General features: G+C 49.2%; 2 protein-coding genes across 2 annotated transcripts; one reads left to right on the top strand and one right to left on the bottom strand.

Moving 5' to 3' along the window:
* Positions 1 to 7,651: 7,651 nt before the first annotated feature.
* LOC136481143 (uncharacterized) lies at positions 7,652 to 8,576 on the top strand. Its single transcript, XM_066478502.1, has 3 exons — positions 7,652 to 7,669; positions 7,773 to 7,846; positions 8,234 to 8,576. The coding sequence occupies exons 1-3, from the start codon at positions 7,652 to 7,654 to the stop codon at positions 8,574 to 8,576; spliced, it is 435 nt and encodes a 144-aa protein (XP_066334599.1).
* Positions 8,577 to 11,824: 3,248 nt separating this feature from the next.
* Positions 11,825 to 13,975, bottom strand: LOC136481142 (thaumatin-like protein). The gene is made up of 3 exons (XM_066478501.1): positions 13,880 to 13,975; positions 12,656 to 12,767; positions 11,825 to 12,537 (listed from the first exon to the last, which is right to left on the bottom strand). Exons 1-3 carry the CDS (start codon positions 13,973 to 13,975, stop codon positions 11,825 to 11,827), a joined length of 921 nt encoding a protein of 306 aa, XP_066334598.1.
* Between the last annotated feature and the right edge of the window lie 1,685 nt (positions 13,976 to 15,660).

The following is a 15,660-nucleotide window of genomic DNA, read 5'->3' as shown; positions in this document are numbered from 1 at the left end:
CCAGACCTCGGAACCCAGTGCCTCCTCCACCTGCTCCTGCTTCTCCTGTACCTCCTCCTCATCAGCAGAGGCGTGCGCGGAAGGTAGCTCCTCCTCGTCAGCAGAGGCGTGCGCGGAAGGTAGCTCCTCAGACGACGATGAGGGAGCTGTAGGCGATGGGGGCCTCGCCCCTTTACCCTTCCCTTTACCCCTCCCTTTACCCTGCCCTCCACCCTTGCCTCGACCCCTCCCTGAAGCTGACCTTGAAGCTCCGCTCTTTCCGTAAAGCGTCGTGATCTTCCTCGTACCGCCCACCATTGTTCAATCACCTGCAATTAAAAAGAGTAAACCAATCAGCACAGATAAACAAAACATACTTAGAAAGTTATGACAAATAATAAATAAATTAGTATGGCTCATACATGTATTAGAAATAATCATCATGATCGGGATTAGCTAGATCATAAGTCTCGTCATCACTATCACGCGTGTCGATAGAATCATGATCGGGAATGTCGTCATCACTGTCATTGCCTAAATGTAATCGCTGAAGTAATTCTAAGTCCTTCACATTCTGAACCTTGTCTCCAGCGTCCTCGTCCGCAACCCTTTCATTGTCTACTTCCATTCTGATCGCTTCGGTTAAGTCTATCTCAAAACTCCCTTCGAGCCCATCTTCTTGGAAGAACTCTCCGTCATATGTGTTGGGGTCTATGTTGTAATCCTCATTGTTTGGTATAGGTAGTTTACCGTGTGGCGATACCTTGTACACAACATCCCAACCCTTAAGACGGTCGTCAGTTTGGCACGGGTATGAGAGATAATAAACTTGCGTGCCCTGTTGAGCCACAATATAGACATCGTCTCCTGGTAAGACAGATGATTGTCGAATTTCGACTAGCCCAAGATTAGGGGTCCGTCTCACTACTGATGGATCAAACCAATGGCATTTGAATATGACGGGATTAAGAGGTTTGCAACCCTGAAACGTGAGTTCATATATTTCTTCAAGTCTTCCGTAGTACTCGGCCCCATCAATGCCCGGCGTAAAAACTCCGGTATTTGTGGTTCTTCGATTGGGCCGACTCTTCTCGTGGCTTGTTGTGTGAAAGAAATAGCCATTCACGTCATAACCGGTAAAGGACTTGACCCTATGGGCACAGCCATCGGCAGCCTATCTCAACTTGGCACTCATAGACGCATCAGTTTGGCCCTGCAAGTTCAAGCAGTGTGGTTCGTTATATTATTCGCATGTACAAGCATCTTGTAATGTCAAACTAAGTACGAGCTAAATTGGACTATACCTTCTGTTTGAACCAAGAAATGAAATCGGGCATTCCATTTCCCACACCCTCTCTGAGAAGGGTCTCAGCTTCCTGCGGGGTAGGTTCCCTTGATTCACGCCAGAATTGATGATGAAATTCCCTATACCAACGAGAAACATGGGAGTTGGACACAGAATAGTGACTACTTGAGAACAAGTTTGCTGAGAACTTACAGCATGTACGGCTCTACTTCGGATAGGTTGATCAACACATACAGCATGATAGCGCGCCACTCTTCATGTTTCAAGATCTTGGTGGTCGAACCACTTGCACTTCCGAGTTGCCCTTGGAAAATGCTAAGGCTCGATTCATCTTCGTCGGCATTGTAACGAGGGGGTGGATTATGTACGCTAGGAAGGTTGCCAGCATAGTATTTTGTTGTGAAGTTTGAAACCTCCTCCAGAATGTATGCCTCTGCAATGGATGCTTCAATTTTGCATTTGTTTTTACATTTAGTTCGAAGAACCTTTTGACATCTCTCAATTGAATAGCACCAATGGCTCTACACAGGCCCCCCCCCATTCGTGCTTCATATGGGAGGTGCAGAATCATATGCTGCATCGGATTGAAGAAGCCGGGTGGAAAAATCTTCTCCAACTTACAGAGCAACACAGGCACCATTTTTTCCATTTCTGCAACCACGGTACGTGATAACTCCTTGGCATAAAGCTGGTGGAAGAAATTGCTCAACTCCGTTAGCACTTGCCAGACATGCTCAGGGACATAGCCTCGAACCATCACCGGAAGTAGGCACTCAAGCCATATGTGGTAATCATGACTCTTGAGCCCGTTGACTCGCATAGTAGCTAAGTTCACTCCCCTCTTCAGATTCGCTGCATACCCATCAGAGAACATTAACGTTTGGAACCATTCTAGTACCTCCCTCCTTTGGGCCCTCGTCAGGACGAAATCAGCCTTAGGCTTTCTCCACGACTTGCCGGCTTTGGGAGGCGCCATGTCTAGCTTTGGTCTGTCGCATAACCTCGCTTGATCCACTCTAGCCTTAACATTATCCTTTGTCTTATCAGGAATGTCCATGATTGTACCAAAAATTGCCTCAGCGATATTCTTTTCAGTGTGCATTACATCAATGTTATGTGGAAGAAGAAGATCATCAAAATAGGGGTGGTTCCACAAGCATGACTTCTGAGTCCAGGCATGTTGCTCGCCATATCCCACAAAACCACATTCTTATTTATTGACCTCGAGAGCGTCTAACTGAGCACGAACCGCGGCTCCTGTCATCATCTGCGGTTCAAGGTCTTTAACTATGACACCTTTCTTAAAGTTCTTGATGTCTAGTCTGAATGGATGGTCAGGAGGGAGGAATTATTGATGTTTGTCGAACGAAGAATACTTGCCACCCTTCGTCAACCAAATGAACATCAGAGAAGCCTTGCATACCGGGCAAGGGAACCTCCCGTGAACACACCAGCAGCAGAAAATCCCATATGCCGGCAAGTCATGCAGGGAGTACTGGTACCAAACATGCATCTTGAAGTTTGTCTTTGTAGCTCGGTCGTATGTCCATACCCCTTCCTCCCAAGCACGGAGCAAATCATCAATCAGAGGCTCCATGTACACACTCATATTATTCCCCGGGTGTTCTGGAATTATCAATGACAAAATATGTTCTGTCGTTGAAAGAGGACGCCAGGGGGGAGATTGAGGGGGATAACAAACATGGGCCAACAGGTGTACGGGGCAGCCGCCATTCCATAAGGATTGAACCCATCTGCTGCCAGTGCAACACGTACATTACGAGCCTCTAGAGCTTTCTCACGACGAATCTCATCAAACCTTGTCCAGGCTTCACCATCGGATGGGTGTACCATCTTCTCAAGATTGTATCGACGTCCATTTTTATGCCATGTTATCTATTTCGTGGATTCCTCAGTCATGTAAAGCCGTTGGATCCTCGATATGAAAGGAAGGTACCGTAGGATCTTCACGGGGATTGCAAGCTGCCTCTTCTGACCATCACCAGAGTCTACCTCCAGGAACCTAGACGATTCGCACTTCACACAGTACTTTTCTTCCGCATACTCTTTCCTAAATAAGATGCACCCCTTCGGACAAGCATGTATCTGCTCGTATGGTGTCTTAAGTGCACGAAGGAGTTTCTGTGCCTCATACATGCTCTTTGGCAAGATGTGACCATCCGGGAGCAAGCTGCCAACAACTGTGAGCATAACATCGAAGGCGTCTCGACTCAAGCTAAACTAGGACTTCACGGCCATTAGGCGTGCAATGGCATCTAGTTGAGAAACCTTGGAATACCCGTGAAGGGGTTGCTGTGCCGCAGACAACATGTTGTAATACGCCTTTGTGGTAGCCTCTGGCTCCTCCTCCCTACGTCCTTCATCGAAGTGTGCTTCATGATAGTCATTTAACATATCTCCTACCCCGGCATCCCCATCATATTCCTCGATGCGTTGTCTCACGACCTCGTCTCTCCCACGATCGGCTTCACCATGGTAGATCCACCTGGTATAGTCTGCCGTAAATCCATTCTTGCAAAGATGTTTACCCATGACCAGCTTGGTTTGCCGACGCGTGTTTGCACATTTGCTGCAGGGACACCAAGTGACACTAGCTCCTTTAACCCTTGCAAATGCCCGTTCCAAGAAAGCATCGGTCTTGTCAATCCATTCTTCGGTCCACGAACTATGACTAGAGCGGCCCGTGTACATCCTCTCACGGTCATCCATCCTCTAGCATATCAGCGAGTAATATAAAAAATCACGTTGCTTCTACACGTTCGTATACTATCTAATAGGTGAAGATAGGTCCTAATCCCACCCGAGGATGTATAGATGGGGTTAGTTTCCATGCTCTACTCCTATCCGAGACAGAATTTTGGCAGCACCTCCCGGCTGTTCTCCAAATACACGTCCTGAAAGGGAGATTGTGTATCCGGAGAACAATAGGGAGATGCTGCCGAAACTCTATCACGGATCGGAGTAGAGCATGGAAACTAACAACATCTACACATCCTCGGGCTGTCCAAAAAACGTGGACAATTTGAAACAGATACAGTTATAGATATGCAAAGATCTGCATATTTCCAACCGTATCTCTTTCGAACGGGAGATGCCTAACTAGGTTACATGATATACGAACATGATACGGAAAGAATGGTCTTTTATGCCACACCTTGCTGTCCTGCAAAGTGATGAATCGAGGACGTTGCAATAGCCTCTCCTGCAATAAAAGGAACATAATAGTGTCAAATCTAAATTTTGGCAGCACCTCCCCTGCACGGGGAGGTTTCCAAAACCTACAACAAATAAAACGGCACGATGGCCGACAACCACATACACTCGGCAACAAATGGCACGATGGCCGACAACCACATACACATCTTATACCTTGCAAAACGACGGCAAGTTGTGGGGAGGCGGGAGGGCAACGCGGAACTAGACGGCAGGGTGGGGCAGGGAGCGGCGGCAAAAACCTGCAAGTTGAAGATAATAGAGAGTCAAATGCATCGGGTCAATAAGTGTATAGCGAGATCATTAAAAGAATGGCAATCATTAGCATGGAAAGTCTCCAAATAATGAAACGTTATGAGACACAGACAATACATAGATAAATCTGTCAAATTCAACATTAACAAATCAGACACCCAATAACTATTTTCCAAACCCAACATCCAATAGCAGGGAATTTCTTTTTCGTTTCCTTTCCTCACCTGCACGGCTGCACTGCACTGCATGCCTCACCTCACTATGGGATACAGTAGTTTTGCCGAGTGCCAGGGGCACTCGGCAAAGGCTTTGCCGAGTGTAACACTCGGCATATAGCACACGACATTGATTTATCGGCAAACAGCTATTTGCCAAGTGTTTTTTATCGTGCACTCGGCAAATAGTTTACCGAGTGTCAAATTTGACACTCGACAAAAAAAAATTGATTTGCCGAGTGTTTTTCAAAATACACTCGGCAAACCTATTTTCCAAAGAAAAATAATAATTATCCGGACAGCAAGGAAATCAGCCCATGTGGATGCAAACCAATAATCATTCAGTAGTTTGAAGCACACGATACTAGAAATTTACACTTGCAAATTGCAATCCATCTCTACAGTGCTGGGAGGCTCGACTGCTTGCTGCTGAGGGGTAGGAGGCGATGAAGCAACGACGGATGCGCAAGCGCTGGGGAGGTACGACTAGCTGTTGAGGGACGAGGCGACGAAGCAGCCGACGGAGGCGCAAGCCATGGCCCCAAGCTGCCAACGGCCACGGCGCCCGGCCCTTGCTTCCTCGACGACGCGGAGGCATCGGCGGCTCTGGCCCCAAGCCGCGCGGAGCTCACTCCCACGGCCCGTGGAGCCGCGCCTGGCGGAGCTCGCTCCTGCGGCTGCCCTCGCTCCCGCGGCCGGCGGAGCCGCGGCTGGCAGAGCCCGCGCCTTCCCCTCCGGCAGCGGCCTCCGTCGAGGCGGCCGTGCTGAGCGGGACCGGAGCGCCGCGAGGGTGAGAGGCAGCTCCACCGCGCCACGCCACGCCGCCATGCCGCGCTCGCAACGCCGGGCCACCGTGCCCTCCATAGGAGCCGCAGCCGCGATCCCCCATCCCGCTGCTCCCTGGAAGACCGCGCCGCCGTCTGTGAACGCGCGCGCGGGCTCTACACCTGCCTCGTCTCCCGCGCAATGGAAAATATCAGCGCAGCACGCCAGGACCTTTTGTGCTTCTTCACTGCCAGCAACCGTTGGATACTTGATCCATCACGCGGATCGCTGACCTGGACGCATCACACGGTTCCATCCCTTGTCCACAGCGCAGCACCTTTTGTGCTTCTTCACTGCGGCTGACATCCAGGCCCCACCATTCCATCCCTTGCCCACAGCGCAGCACCGAAGGGGTGGGGACGGGAGTGCTGGATGCGGGGTTAAGCAGATATTTTTGTTGTTTGCCGAGTGTTCTAGATGGGGCACTCGGTAAAGTTTTTTTAAAAATTTTTTTTTCTTCTACTTTTTTTTATCGAGTGTTTTAGATCTAAGCACTCGTCAAAGTTTTTTTTTTAATTTATTTTCTTTTCTTTTTTTTAGAAAAAGATTTTATTTCTATTTGCCGAGTTTATTTTTTTAACACTCGGCAAACAACCTCTTCGTCGAGTGTTTTTGTTTTGACACTCGGCAAAATGCCCTGTTTGCCGAGTTTTTTTTTTTGCCGAGTGTTTTTAGCGTGGCACTCGGCAAAGAACTTGTTTGCCGAGTGCCCGAGGGAATACACTCGGCAAACATAAAAACACTCGGCAAATTTGAGGATTCCGGTGCTGCTGAGCAGCAGTACACACTCCACTGCCCACTCCAGAATCGGCTTCTGCTATATCAGTGCCCTTTTTAACTTTACCTTTGCTTCTTTTACCCTCTTCCTTCCTTTTTTTCTCCCCAGTTCATCCCAGGGTTCTGTTTTCTTTTTAGTTTGAACCATCAGACACTCTGCGTCTTTCACGTTGCATGTTTTCTTTTTTTGTTCTCCCATACAGTATCTCATTCATTTGTGAAATGAAGCAGGATGGTCCGGTTCATGAATCTATCCACCTTGGTCAGTGGTGAGAAATGAAACTAAGGTTAGTAGATACTAGAAGAAAAGAAAAAGTGGTTGGCTGCTTTGGTGCGTAACTGGCTGGCTGGATCTTGTTTGCAAAGGCAGGCCAAAGGTTGACGAGCTGGAGTATGAGGCAATGAGTGGCACCTCAGTACCTCAATCCTCAGAGGATGGCCATGGCGCGAGTGGGTAGCTTTTGCGCATGATTGAGCGGAGCTGGAGGGGAAGGGGAGACACTGCAGGTGCGTGGTGTCGGACCGGGGAGCATCTAATGCTGCTGACAGCACTGCATGCAGACTGTGTAGTACAACTATACATACAGCCTCTCTAGTACAGTGCTGTATATTGGCACAGTATCGTACACGTACTGATGATTCTTTAAGATGCATTAAGATTGGTTCTTAGTCTCACTGAAGACTTAAGCAGCTAGCTGCGCTGTGTATGTGAAGTCTGGAATCCAGGAAAATCAAAGAGAAATTCATCTTCTTTTCTTAATTCTTTTTTACTTAAAGAAAAGGACTGTATGTATGCATGTAAAGAACAATGTAGTTACCAGTTTATTAAAAAATATTGACAATGACACTTCAAACTTAGATGGACTTATATTTGATCAAACAAAGTGCTATTTATGTAGCAACTGGTAATTCCAACATCTCATGCTTCCACATGCCTCCTGGAAAGGATATATCACCTATCTAGTGTATCAGGCATGCAGCCATGGATCTCCACCAACTAGCTACATTAAAATTTTTTAACAAAAAAACTATTCAGACAACCCCCAGCAGCATGAGAAAGATGGGAAAGGAAAACACCGTACATGTGCACCATTGATCAAAGTAATTTTTCATCGTTCTCTAGTTACCAAAACACTCAACAGAATGTAATTTCCTAATGACCCTGCTGTTCTTTTGCCCAGTTGAAACTTCCAGAGAACTCAACATTTGTGAAACTGCAGATGATTACTGGGCAGCCTATGACAGGGATTCCCAGGTGAGTAAATGGCGGTACAATCATATATGCAGAGTACCAAAAGAACTAGTAGTAATCTAGCTTTCTACATTTCTACAGAGCAACCTGGCTGCAAATGCGTCAACATTCCCATCAGGAGTAACGGCCTTGGCAGACTATGTGCATGGGAAAGGGCTCAAACTAGGGATCTACGGTGATGCAGGGTAATCCTACTTATAGTAACAAAAGAACAGACACAAAGTCAGAGAAAAATGTTCATCAAGATGCTTAAAGTAGAAAAATGTTCGTCACAGAAAAATATTCGTCTCTGTTCTATCCCTAATCTCCAAATAGTTATGGAAGCGAAGGAATGCAGTTATCAATCCAAAGCTAGACTAAATATTGTTAAATCCTTGGCGGCGCATTTAGAAAATCTTACCGGGGCGGGCGGCGCCGGTGGCGGGACGCCCCGGTGGCGGGGCGGGAGGCACCGGTGGCGGGGCGGGGCACCGAGGGCGGGTGGCGACAAGCGCCGGGGGGCGGGCGCCGCCGTGGGTGGGGTGGGGCGCCGAGGGCGGGCGGCGCTGGGGGCGGGACGCTCCGGGGGCGGGCGGCGCCGGTGGTGGGCGGGGCACCGAGGGCGGGCGGCGCTGGGGGCGACAAGCGTCGGGGGCGGGGCGGCGCCGGCGGCAGGGCGCGGTGGCGCGGGGAGGCGGCGGCGGGTGGCGGCGTGTGTGTGAAGGGCCGGCCGTGGTGGGGCGGGGGTATATGAACGCATATGCCGAGTGCCAAGATCTGGAGCACTCGGCATTATTTTTTTTAATGTTTCATTACGGGCCGATACTGTGCAGTGGGGCCGGTCGACGAAGTTACCGAGTGTCCTTTATATGACACTCGGCAACTGTTCTTTTCGCCGAGTGTCAGGTACACAACACTCGGCAAAATAAATCTATATTTTGCCGTGTGCCAAGATCTGGGGCACTCGGCATTATTTTTTTTCATGTTCCATTACGGCCCGATACTGTGCAGTGGGGCCGGTCGACAAAGTTGCCGAGTGTCCCCTATATGACACTCGGCAACTGTTCTTTTCACCGAGTGTCAGGTACAAAACACTCGGCGAAATAAATCGATATTTCATGCTCCACCGTCCTCCTTCTTCATAGCGTGTTCTACTAAATTTGTTACGATGTAATTTAAAAATACCTTGTCAAATTCACTCAACAATGCATATTTGATTTTTCTACGAATATTAATCCATTATTTCATGCTGTTATAGCTCAAATTTAATATATATAATTAAAATTCTATAATTGCAGTTAATAAATTAAAATTATCAAACTGATCTAAAAAATTACAAAAATTTGACGTGAACGAACCTATGTTGTCTATTGCCTCCAATTGCAGTTAATTGTAGTTAATAAATTAAAATTATCAAACCCCGATTCGACTGTCACTTTGACTCCAAATCTTATCGGATCCTTCGAAACGCTACGATTCTTGTACGGAGATGCTTCTATTTGTAAAGGTCTTACCAATGTTTGTAAAGGTCTTACGTGACAAATTGTGCGAAACCTTCTTAATTTTTTTTCATAGTCTCCACGTATGATACCAGGAGATCTTGACAAATCTCGTCATTTTCAGACTTCGTTTGCTTTTTTTTAGAATTTAAAAACCATCCGGCCACACATTCGTGGGCGTGTTTCCTGAATAAAATGTTCGAAAATTCTTTTCATTTCCCTAGTAAGGACCCAAAATGAACTCAATAACATGAATATGATTTCTCCACTGAATTTATTCCATTATTTGTATAACTTTCAGTTCAAACTTGACTTAAACTAAAAAATTCCTCTAACTACAATAAATTAATTAAATATAGCAAATAGATAGAGAAATATATCAAATTTTAACATGTAGTACCAAATGATGTATGTGGAGAGTAGAAAAAGTTTGGAGAGTAGGAGAGAAAAAAAATTATTTTGCCGAGTGCCATTAAAAAACACTCGGCAACAATATTAATTTGCCGAGTGTAAACAAAAAACACTCGGCAAATAAATTAGTTTGCCGAGTGTTAATAAAAAACACACGGCATAGTTTGTCTTTGCCGAGTGTCTCTAACGGACACTCGGCAAAGTTCTAACTGTAGGACGGCTCACCCGACGGCCGTCAGATGGCCATTGCATGCCCAGCGCACGTGACACCAGTTTGCCGAGTGTCCATTGCTGCCGAGAGTTTTTTGTAATTTGCCCGAGTGTTTTATATTTGGCACACGGCAAATTTGTCTTTTACAGAGTGTTTTACATTAGGCACACGGCAAAGTTTTAGTTTTCCGAGTGCTATTTGTTTGCCGAGTGTTTTATTAAATACACACGGTAAAAGTTGTGTTTGCCGAGTACCCGATGTAATACACTCGGCAAACCGTAAGGCACTCGGCAATCCTACTGTTTCTGGTAGTGAGTATAGCGGAAACGGATGTACGGTAATATTTTAGGGAGGTGGTGGCCTGGCTGCTTAGCAGTAGCATCCCACATTTTTGCCCATCCATGTGTATCAATCAACTCTTAACTACTGTAGAGAGGCAGACAGATGGATGGAGATGGAGACAGGCTCCGGCCGGCCGGCCGGCTCGGACATATATAAATAGAAGAGATACACAGTTCGTTGCGATCATCCTGGCCCCGGCCCCTGCAGTTGTGAAGGAGAGGATCATATATACGTCGTCCATCGACTGGGTGGGTCGTTGGAAGAAGAAGATAGATCGTCGTCATTGGTAAGATCGATGTACGGCGGAGGCAGCAGCAGCCGCTGCAGTTCCACCAGCACCAGTTGGGACGGCGACGGCGACATGAAGCAGAAGCAGCTGCTGCTGCCAACGAAGTAGAAGGAGAAGCCCAACGAGGAGGATGGAAGCCACCGGAGGGGCAGGGAGAGGGATCAGCTGCAGGAAGAAGAAGAGGCTGCTGCGGCTTCTTCGGGTGGTTCTTCTTCAACAACAGCTTATCGACGACGACGGCTGCGGCGGTCGGTGTCCGTGTCCATGGGGAGCCGGCTAGCGAGCGCGGCGCGGGAGCAGAGGGCTCGCCTCTACATCATGCGCCGCTGCGTCTCCATGCTCGTGCGCTGGAAGCACGACGACTAGCTTAGCTAGCTAGCTAGCTCTAGGACTTGTGGCGGGGCCAGCTAGCTAGCACTAGCAGTAGCAGGCTCCTCTTAGTTTCCTCTCTTCATCTAATCGATCTCTTCACTGTCTATGCATGTGTATGTGTGTTTTAGAGTATCCTTGCGGTTGGGTTGCATTCGTAATTCGTGTGCCCCAACTAACTGGAATTCCCTCCTTGAGAGTTGACACATTGGACAGCCTCCGATCTGCTGGTGCGGAGCAGGCCCAGGAAACAAAATCCATTCATGCTGGAATCGCTCGCTCTTTATTAATTTACATACATGCGCCGGTCGTCCACTGCCCGCATCAATCAGGCTTCCAGACGCTTTGCACTGCACGCACTCTTCAAAGCTGGGTCAGGTCCTGGGTCTAGGACTAGGACCTGACGGATAATTGAGTGGAGGTAGGATTTGGACAAGATTCAGAAGCAATAGAAGAAGAACAGGGTTCAGACTTGAGACAGAGGTCCAACTTGGGGATTTGATTTCTGTTATAGATTTCGTTACCAGCCTTCAGGCGGTTACAGCACTTATAGTTTCTAATCTGACTGAAAGCTTCAGCTTCATGGTTGCATGCAACTACTCTTATAGTTTCTAATCTGACTGACAGCTTCAGCTTCATGGTTGCATGCAACAACTACTCTTATAGTTTCTAATCATGTCATGCTGATACTAGTACTAGTACTGTATAATAAGATGATGCACAGGGACTGAACACTATGTATACAGGAGGATCCACATCCATACTAGTTATTTTGCCAGATTCAGATGCAGCAGCCTAGAGAGGCCCGCCTATTATATACAGTATGTGATACATGCCACCATGGAATGGGGAATCGAGAATTCGAGATGGATGGATGATGGTCATTTCCTGGATGTCGGCGGTGGGCAGAAGGTGATGAGGTAGCGGCTGGCCTTGCAGCGGTTGAGGGAGGTGGCGTCGTCGTAGGCGTAGCTGTAGGCCTTGGGGCAGACGGCCTTGAAGACGTGGGCGAAGATGGTGGGGCGGAACTTGTCCGGCGACGCGTAGTCCCCCGTGCAGCAGTACCTGTCCCCTCCCATGGCCCTGCAGGCGCTCCGGCAGCCGGCCACCCTGCCCTCCCGGTCCCTGACCTCCAGCGCGGACGGGCAGCAGACGATGAGGTCCGCCTGGCACCCGGCCACACCGCAGCCGGCGCCGCCGCCCACGGGGGCCATGGACACCGGCGCGTTGAAACCGTCCACCAGCGACACGTCGTAGAAGTGGAGAGGGGACTTTGGGGTGCCCAGCGTCATCTCCACCACCGTGGCCGGGGTGGCGCTGGGGCGGCCGTCGCAGTGGAGCACGCCGCCGCAGTCCCCCGTGGCGCACAGCCCCCGCGCACGGTCGTCGAAGGAGCAGCCGCGGCGCGGCCACACGCGGCCGGACCACCCCAGCGGCACGTCGAAGGCGGCCTCGTCGCCAGGGGCCAGGTGGAAGCCGCCCGACTGCGGCGTCGGGTGGCCGGCAGTGCCCAGCAGGCCAGGCAAGATGGATTCCGTGCAGTTGTTCACCAAGATCAGCTGGATGCCACTCCCATTCCCAGTACCTGCACCATCTGAATGTCACATTACATGCTGATCGATCGATGATACACAGCAAATTGAAATGGTCATGCTACTCATGAATGCATCCATTTTCTTCTTCAAGTGAAATAATAACTAATCTATACTTACTAGTGCTGGTGACTAATAACAATGCCACTGTGACAAAAATGTTGATGAGGTGCAGCAGCTGGGGCTTGTTATTAATTAGAGGCCAGGGCCATGGTGCCGAATGCAATAGTAGCTACTGTACGTGGATCAGAGAGACGGGACGACTAGATGCTACTAGTAGTCTCTTTGAAGTGGTGTGTGTGTGTGTGGTTAATTATAGTGTGGATATGCTGGAGATCGGGAGTCAGTAATCTCATCATATATATGCCTCGGTGCTGCTGTATATGCATCTGCAAGCTTTGCTGCTACTGAACTACTGATCTGATCCTCCAACTATAGTCATCATTACTTAAAGGTGGTTTATTTGGCCTGGGGATTTGGGAAAGATGCAAATAAAAAGCATTGCGGCGCCCTGGAGCTAACTAGCTAGCCGTAGGCCGTAGCAGTGGTGATCTTTACTGCCTTTTGCTCATCTGAAGCTAGGTTGCTCTCGCTTAATAAAGTTTTGATTCTGACAACATTATCATTGCAAGTGTAGTGGCTCCCATCATGATATCATTACTGCCTTTTGCTGTCGAGCTTATTTTTTGACACCATGCACTTCCCTGATGATTAGTTTTGGTATAATCGTACTATTTTGTCTCTGATGAAAATTTCTTTTGGGCGGAATCACTACCGGAATCCTCAAATTTGCCGAGTGTTTTTATGTTTGCCGAGTGTATTTCCTTGGACACCTGGCGAACAAGTTCTTTGCCGAGTACTTCCCTAAAAACACTTGGCAAAAAGAAAACACTCGGCAAATCTTTGTTTTGCCGAGTGTCAACAAAAAAACACTCGGCAAAGAGGTGGTTTGCCGAGTGTTAAAAAAACACTCGGCAAAGAAATAAAATATTTTTTTGAAAAAGGAGGAGAAGAAAAAAAATGAAAAAAAATTATTTGCCATGTGCTCAGATCTAGAACACTCGGCAAAAAAAAGAGAAGAAAATTTTTTTGCCGAGTGCTCGGATCTAGAACACTCGGCAAAAAAAGGAGAAAAAAAATAAAAAAATTATTTGCCGAGTGCTTAGCTCTAGAACACTCGGCCAAAAAAAGGAGAAGAAAAAAAATTACCAAGTGCTCAGATCTATAACACTCGGCGAAAAAATTTGGCCGAGTGCCCAATCCGAGACACTCGGTGAACACAAAAAAATATCTACTTAACCCACGCCGGCCCCCAGCGCCCCCTCGCCTCCCTCCCCTCCTCACGCCGGCGTCGCCACCCTCCCACCCCGGCAGATCCTGTACCCACTCGGTGTCTCCATCCCCACCCGGCGGCGCGTCGCCCACCCCCGGTGGCTCCATCCCCCACCGGCGTCGCGCCCTCTGGATCTCACGGTGGCGCCCTCCTCCCCCACCTCGATGACGGCAGCGAGACGCAGCGCCTCCTCCCCTCAAATTCGGCGGTGGTGGCGCGGACCTCCTCGGCCATGCGTCCAACGGGGCTCGCTCGAGGAGTTGCAGCGGGCGGCGGCGCTGGATGCCGCACGGCAGAGGGCCACGTGGTCCCATCCCCAAGCGGAGGGGTGGCGCGGGGCGGGTGTGTGGTCCGCCAAGCGGCAGCTTGGGGCCGAGTAGAGGGCTGCAGGAGGCGCAACGAGTCAGCGCTCTGGGTCACGGCGCCCACGAAGCACTGCTGCGGCCTCGAGCGGTGTTCCTTCCCTGGCGGCGGCAAGCCCTTCTCCTTCCCAGGCGGCGCTCGGCAGCGGCGGTTGCCAAGAGAGCTAGCTTCCGCTATGCCGAGACGGGTTGAGCTCGGGGCTCCGCGGTCGCGCCATGGCTGCATCGTTGCTGCGGTGACGAGGGATGCGGCGTGGTGCGGGCGGCGGCGGCAGGCGTGGATGGTGGTGGTGGCGGCGGTGCTGGTGGTGCGACCGCAGTGTCGGCCTGTCTTTTTTTATTTTTCTTGAAAAAAAGTTTACCGAGTGTTTCTTTTGGCACTCGGCAACGTCTTCGCCGAGTGCCCGACAGAAAACACTCGGCAAACTAGTGTTTGCCGATAAAAATTTACCGAGTGTCGTTTGCCGAGTGTAACACTCGGCAAACCCTTTGCCAAGTGTTTTTGGGACTTCGCCGAGTGCTCCTGGCACTCAGCAAAGCTCCTGTATGCGATAGTGAATAAAGATTACATCTGAATTTACTCATAAGTATAGCAGCGCATGCAGGTAACACTAACACTGCTCTTCTGGGTAACTAATGCATAATAATAAATCTAGACATCTAGTTCAGCTTCAGAAAGCAAATGGGAGGGACGACTCTGATCCTCAAGTGTAGTGTTGATCTGCAACTTAGGATGACTTTTTTTTTTCTTTCGGAAACGGATTGCAATCTCAGGATCTATTCCTTGCGTTCGATTTGGGGTTTCTTCTTGCCTCGTCAGCCTCGCCTGATATGCATCTATAGATAGAGACTTGGATAACCAAAAGGCTGAGTTGAACTAAGTGGATGGACGGACACTTTCCTTCCTGTAAGGAATATCCACTAGTACAGAAACGGGCTTTACTCCCGGTTGGGAAACCCCTTCAGTCCCGGTTTCCTAACCGGGAGCACGAATTCGGGACTAAAGAGCCCCTCCTTTAGTCCCGGCTTCTCGCGCCTCGAAATTTGGCTTTAGTCTCACCTCGAAATTTGGCTTTAGTCTCGGTATTTTTCGCGCCCGGGACAAGAGAGGTCTTTAGTCCCGGTTTGTAGCTTCAATCGGGACTAAAGGTCCCTGCCCAATAGCTACTGCGGCAGACTTTTGCTACAGGGGACCTTTAGTCCCGGTTGGAGCTACCAACCGGGACTAAAGGTTCACTTTTACTCCCGGTTTGTACCTCCACCGGGAGTAAAAGTCTACTCCCGGCTGGAGGCTCCGTCCGGGACTAGAAAGGGACATTTAGTCCCGGTTTCTGTCTACAACCGGGACTAAAGGCCCCCTCCTATATACCCCTTGTTCCTCCCCGAGCCTGAGCCACTTCGAGCTCAGTGTTCTTGCTTCATCGCCGGCC

Source organism: Miscanthus floridulus, chromosome 9 (genome assembly GCF_019320115.1).
Source record: "Miscanthus floridulus cultivar M001 chromosome 9, ASM1932011v1, whole genome shotgun sequence".
Classification (NCBI taxonomy): domain Eukaryota; kingdom Viridiplantae; phylum Streptophyta; class Magnoliopsida; order Poales; family Poaceae; genus Miscanthus; species Miscanthus floridulus.
The sequence above is the reverse complement of the archived record's forward strand: the minus strand, read 5'-3'. Positions and strand labels throughout refer to the sequence as shown.

Excerpts from the sequence above, each read along its gene's own strand:
- LOC136481142 (XM_066478501.1), bottom strand. The coding sequence starts at position 13,975 with ATGGAGCCACCGGGGGTGGGCGACGCGCCGCCGGGTGGGGATGGAGAC. Across the intron at positions 12,768-13,879 it reads GGGAGGGTGGCGACGCCGGC|CTACTATTGCATTCGGCACC; the intron begins GTGAGGAGGGGA and ends CACGTACAGTAG. Across the intron at positions 12,538-12,655 it reads GTTATTAGTCACCAGCACTA|ATGGTGCAGGTACTGGGAAT; the intron begins GTAAGTATAGAT and ends TGTGACATTCAG.
- LOC136481143 (XM_066478502.1), top strand. Across the intron at positions 7,847-8,233 it reads CCTATGACAGGGATTCCCAG|AAAATCTTACCGGGGCGGGC; the intron begins GTGAGTAAATGG and ends CGGCGCATTTAG.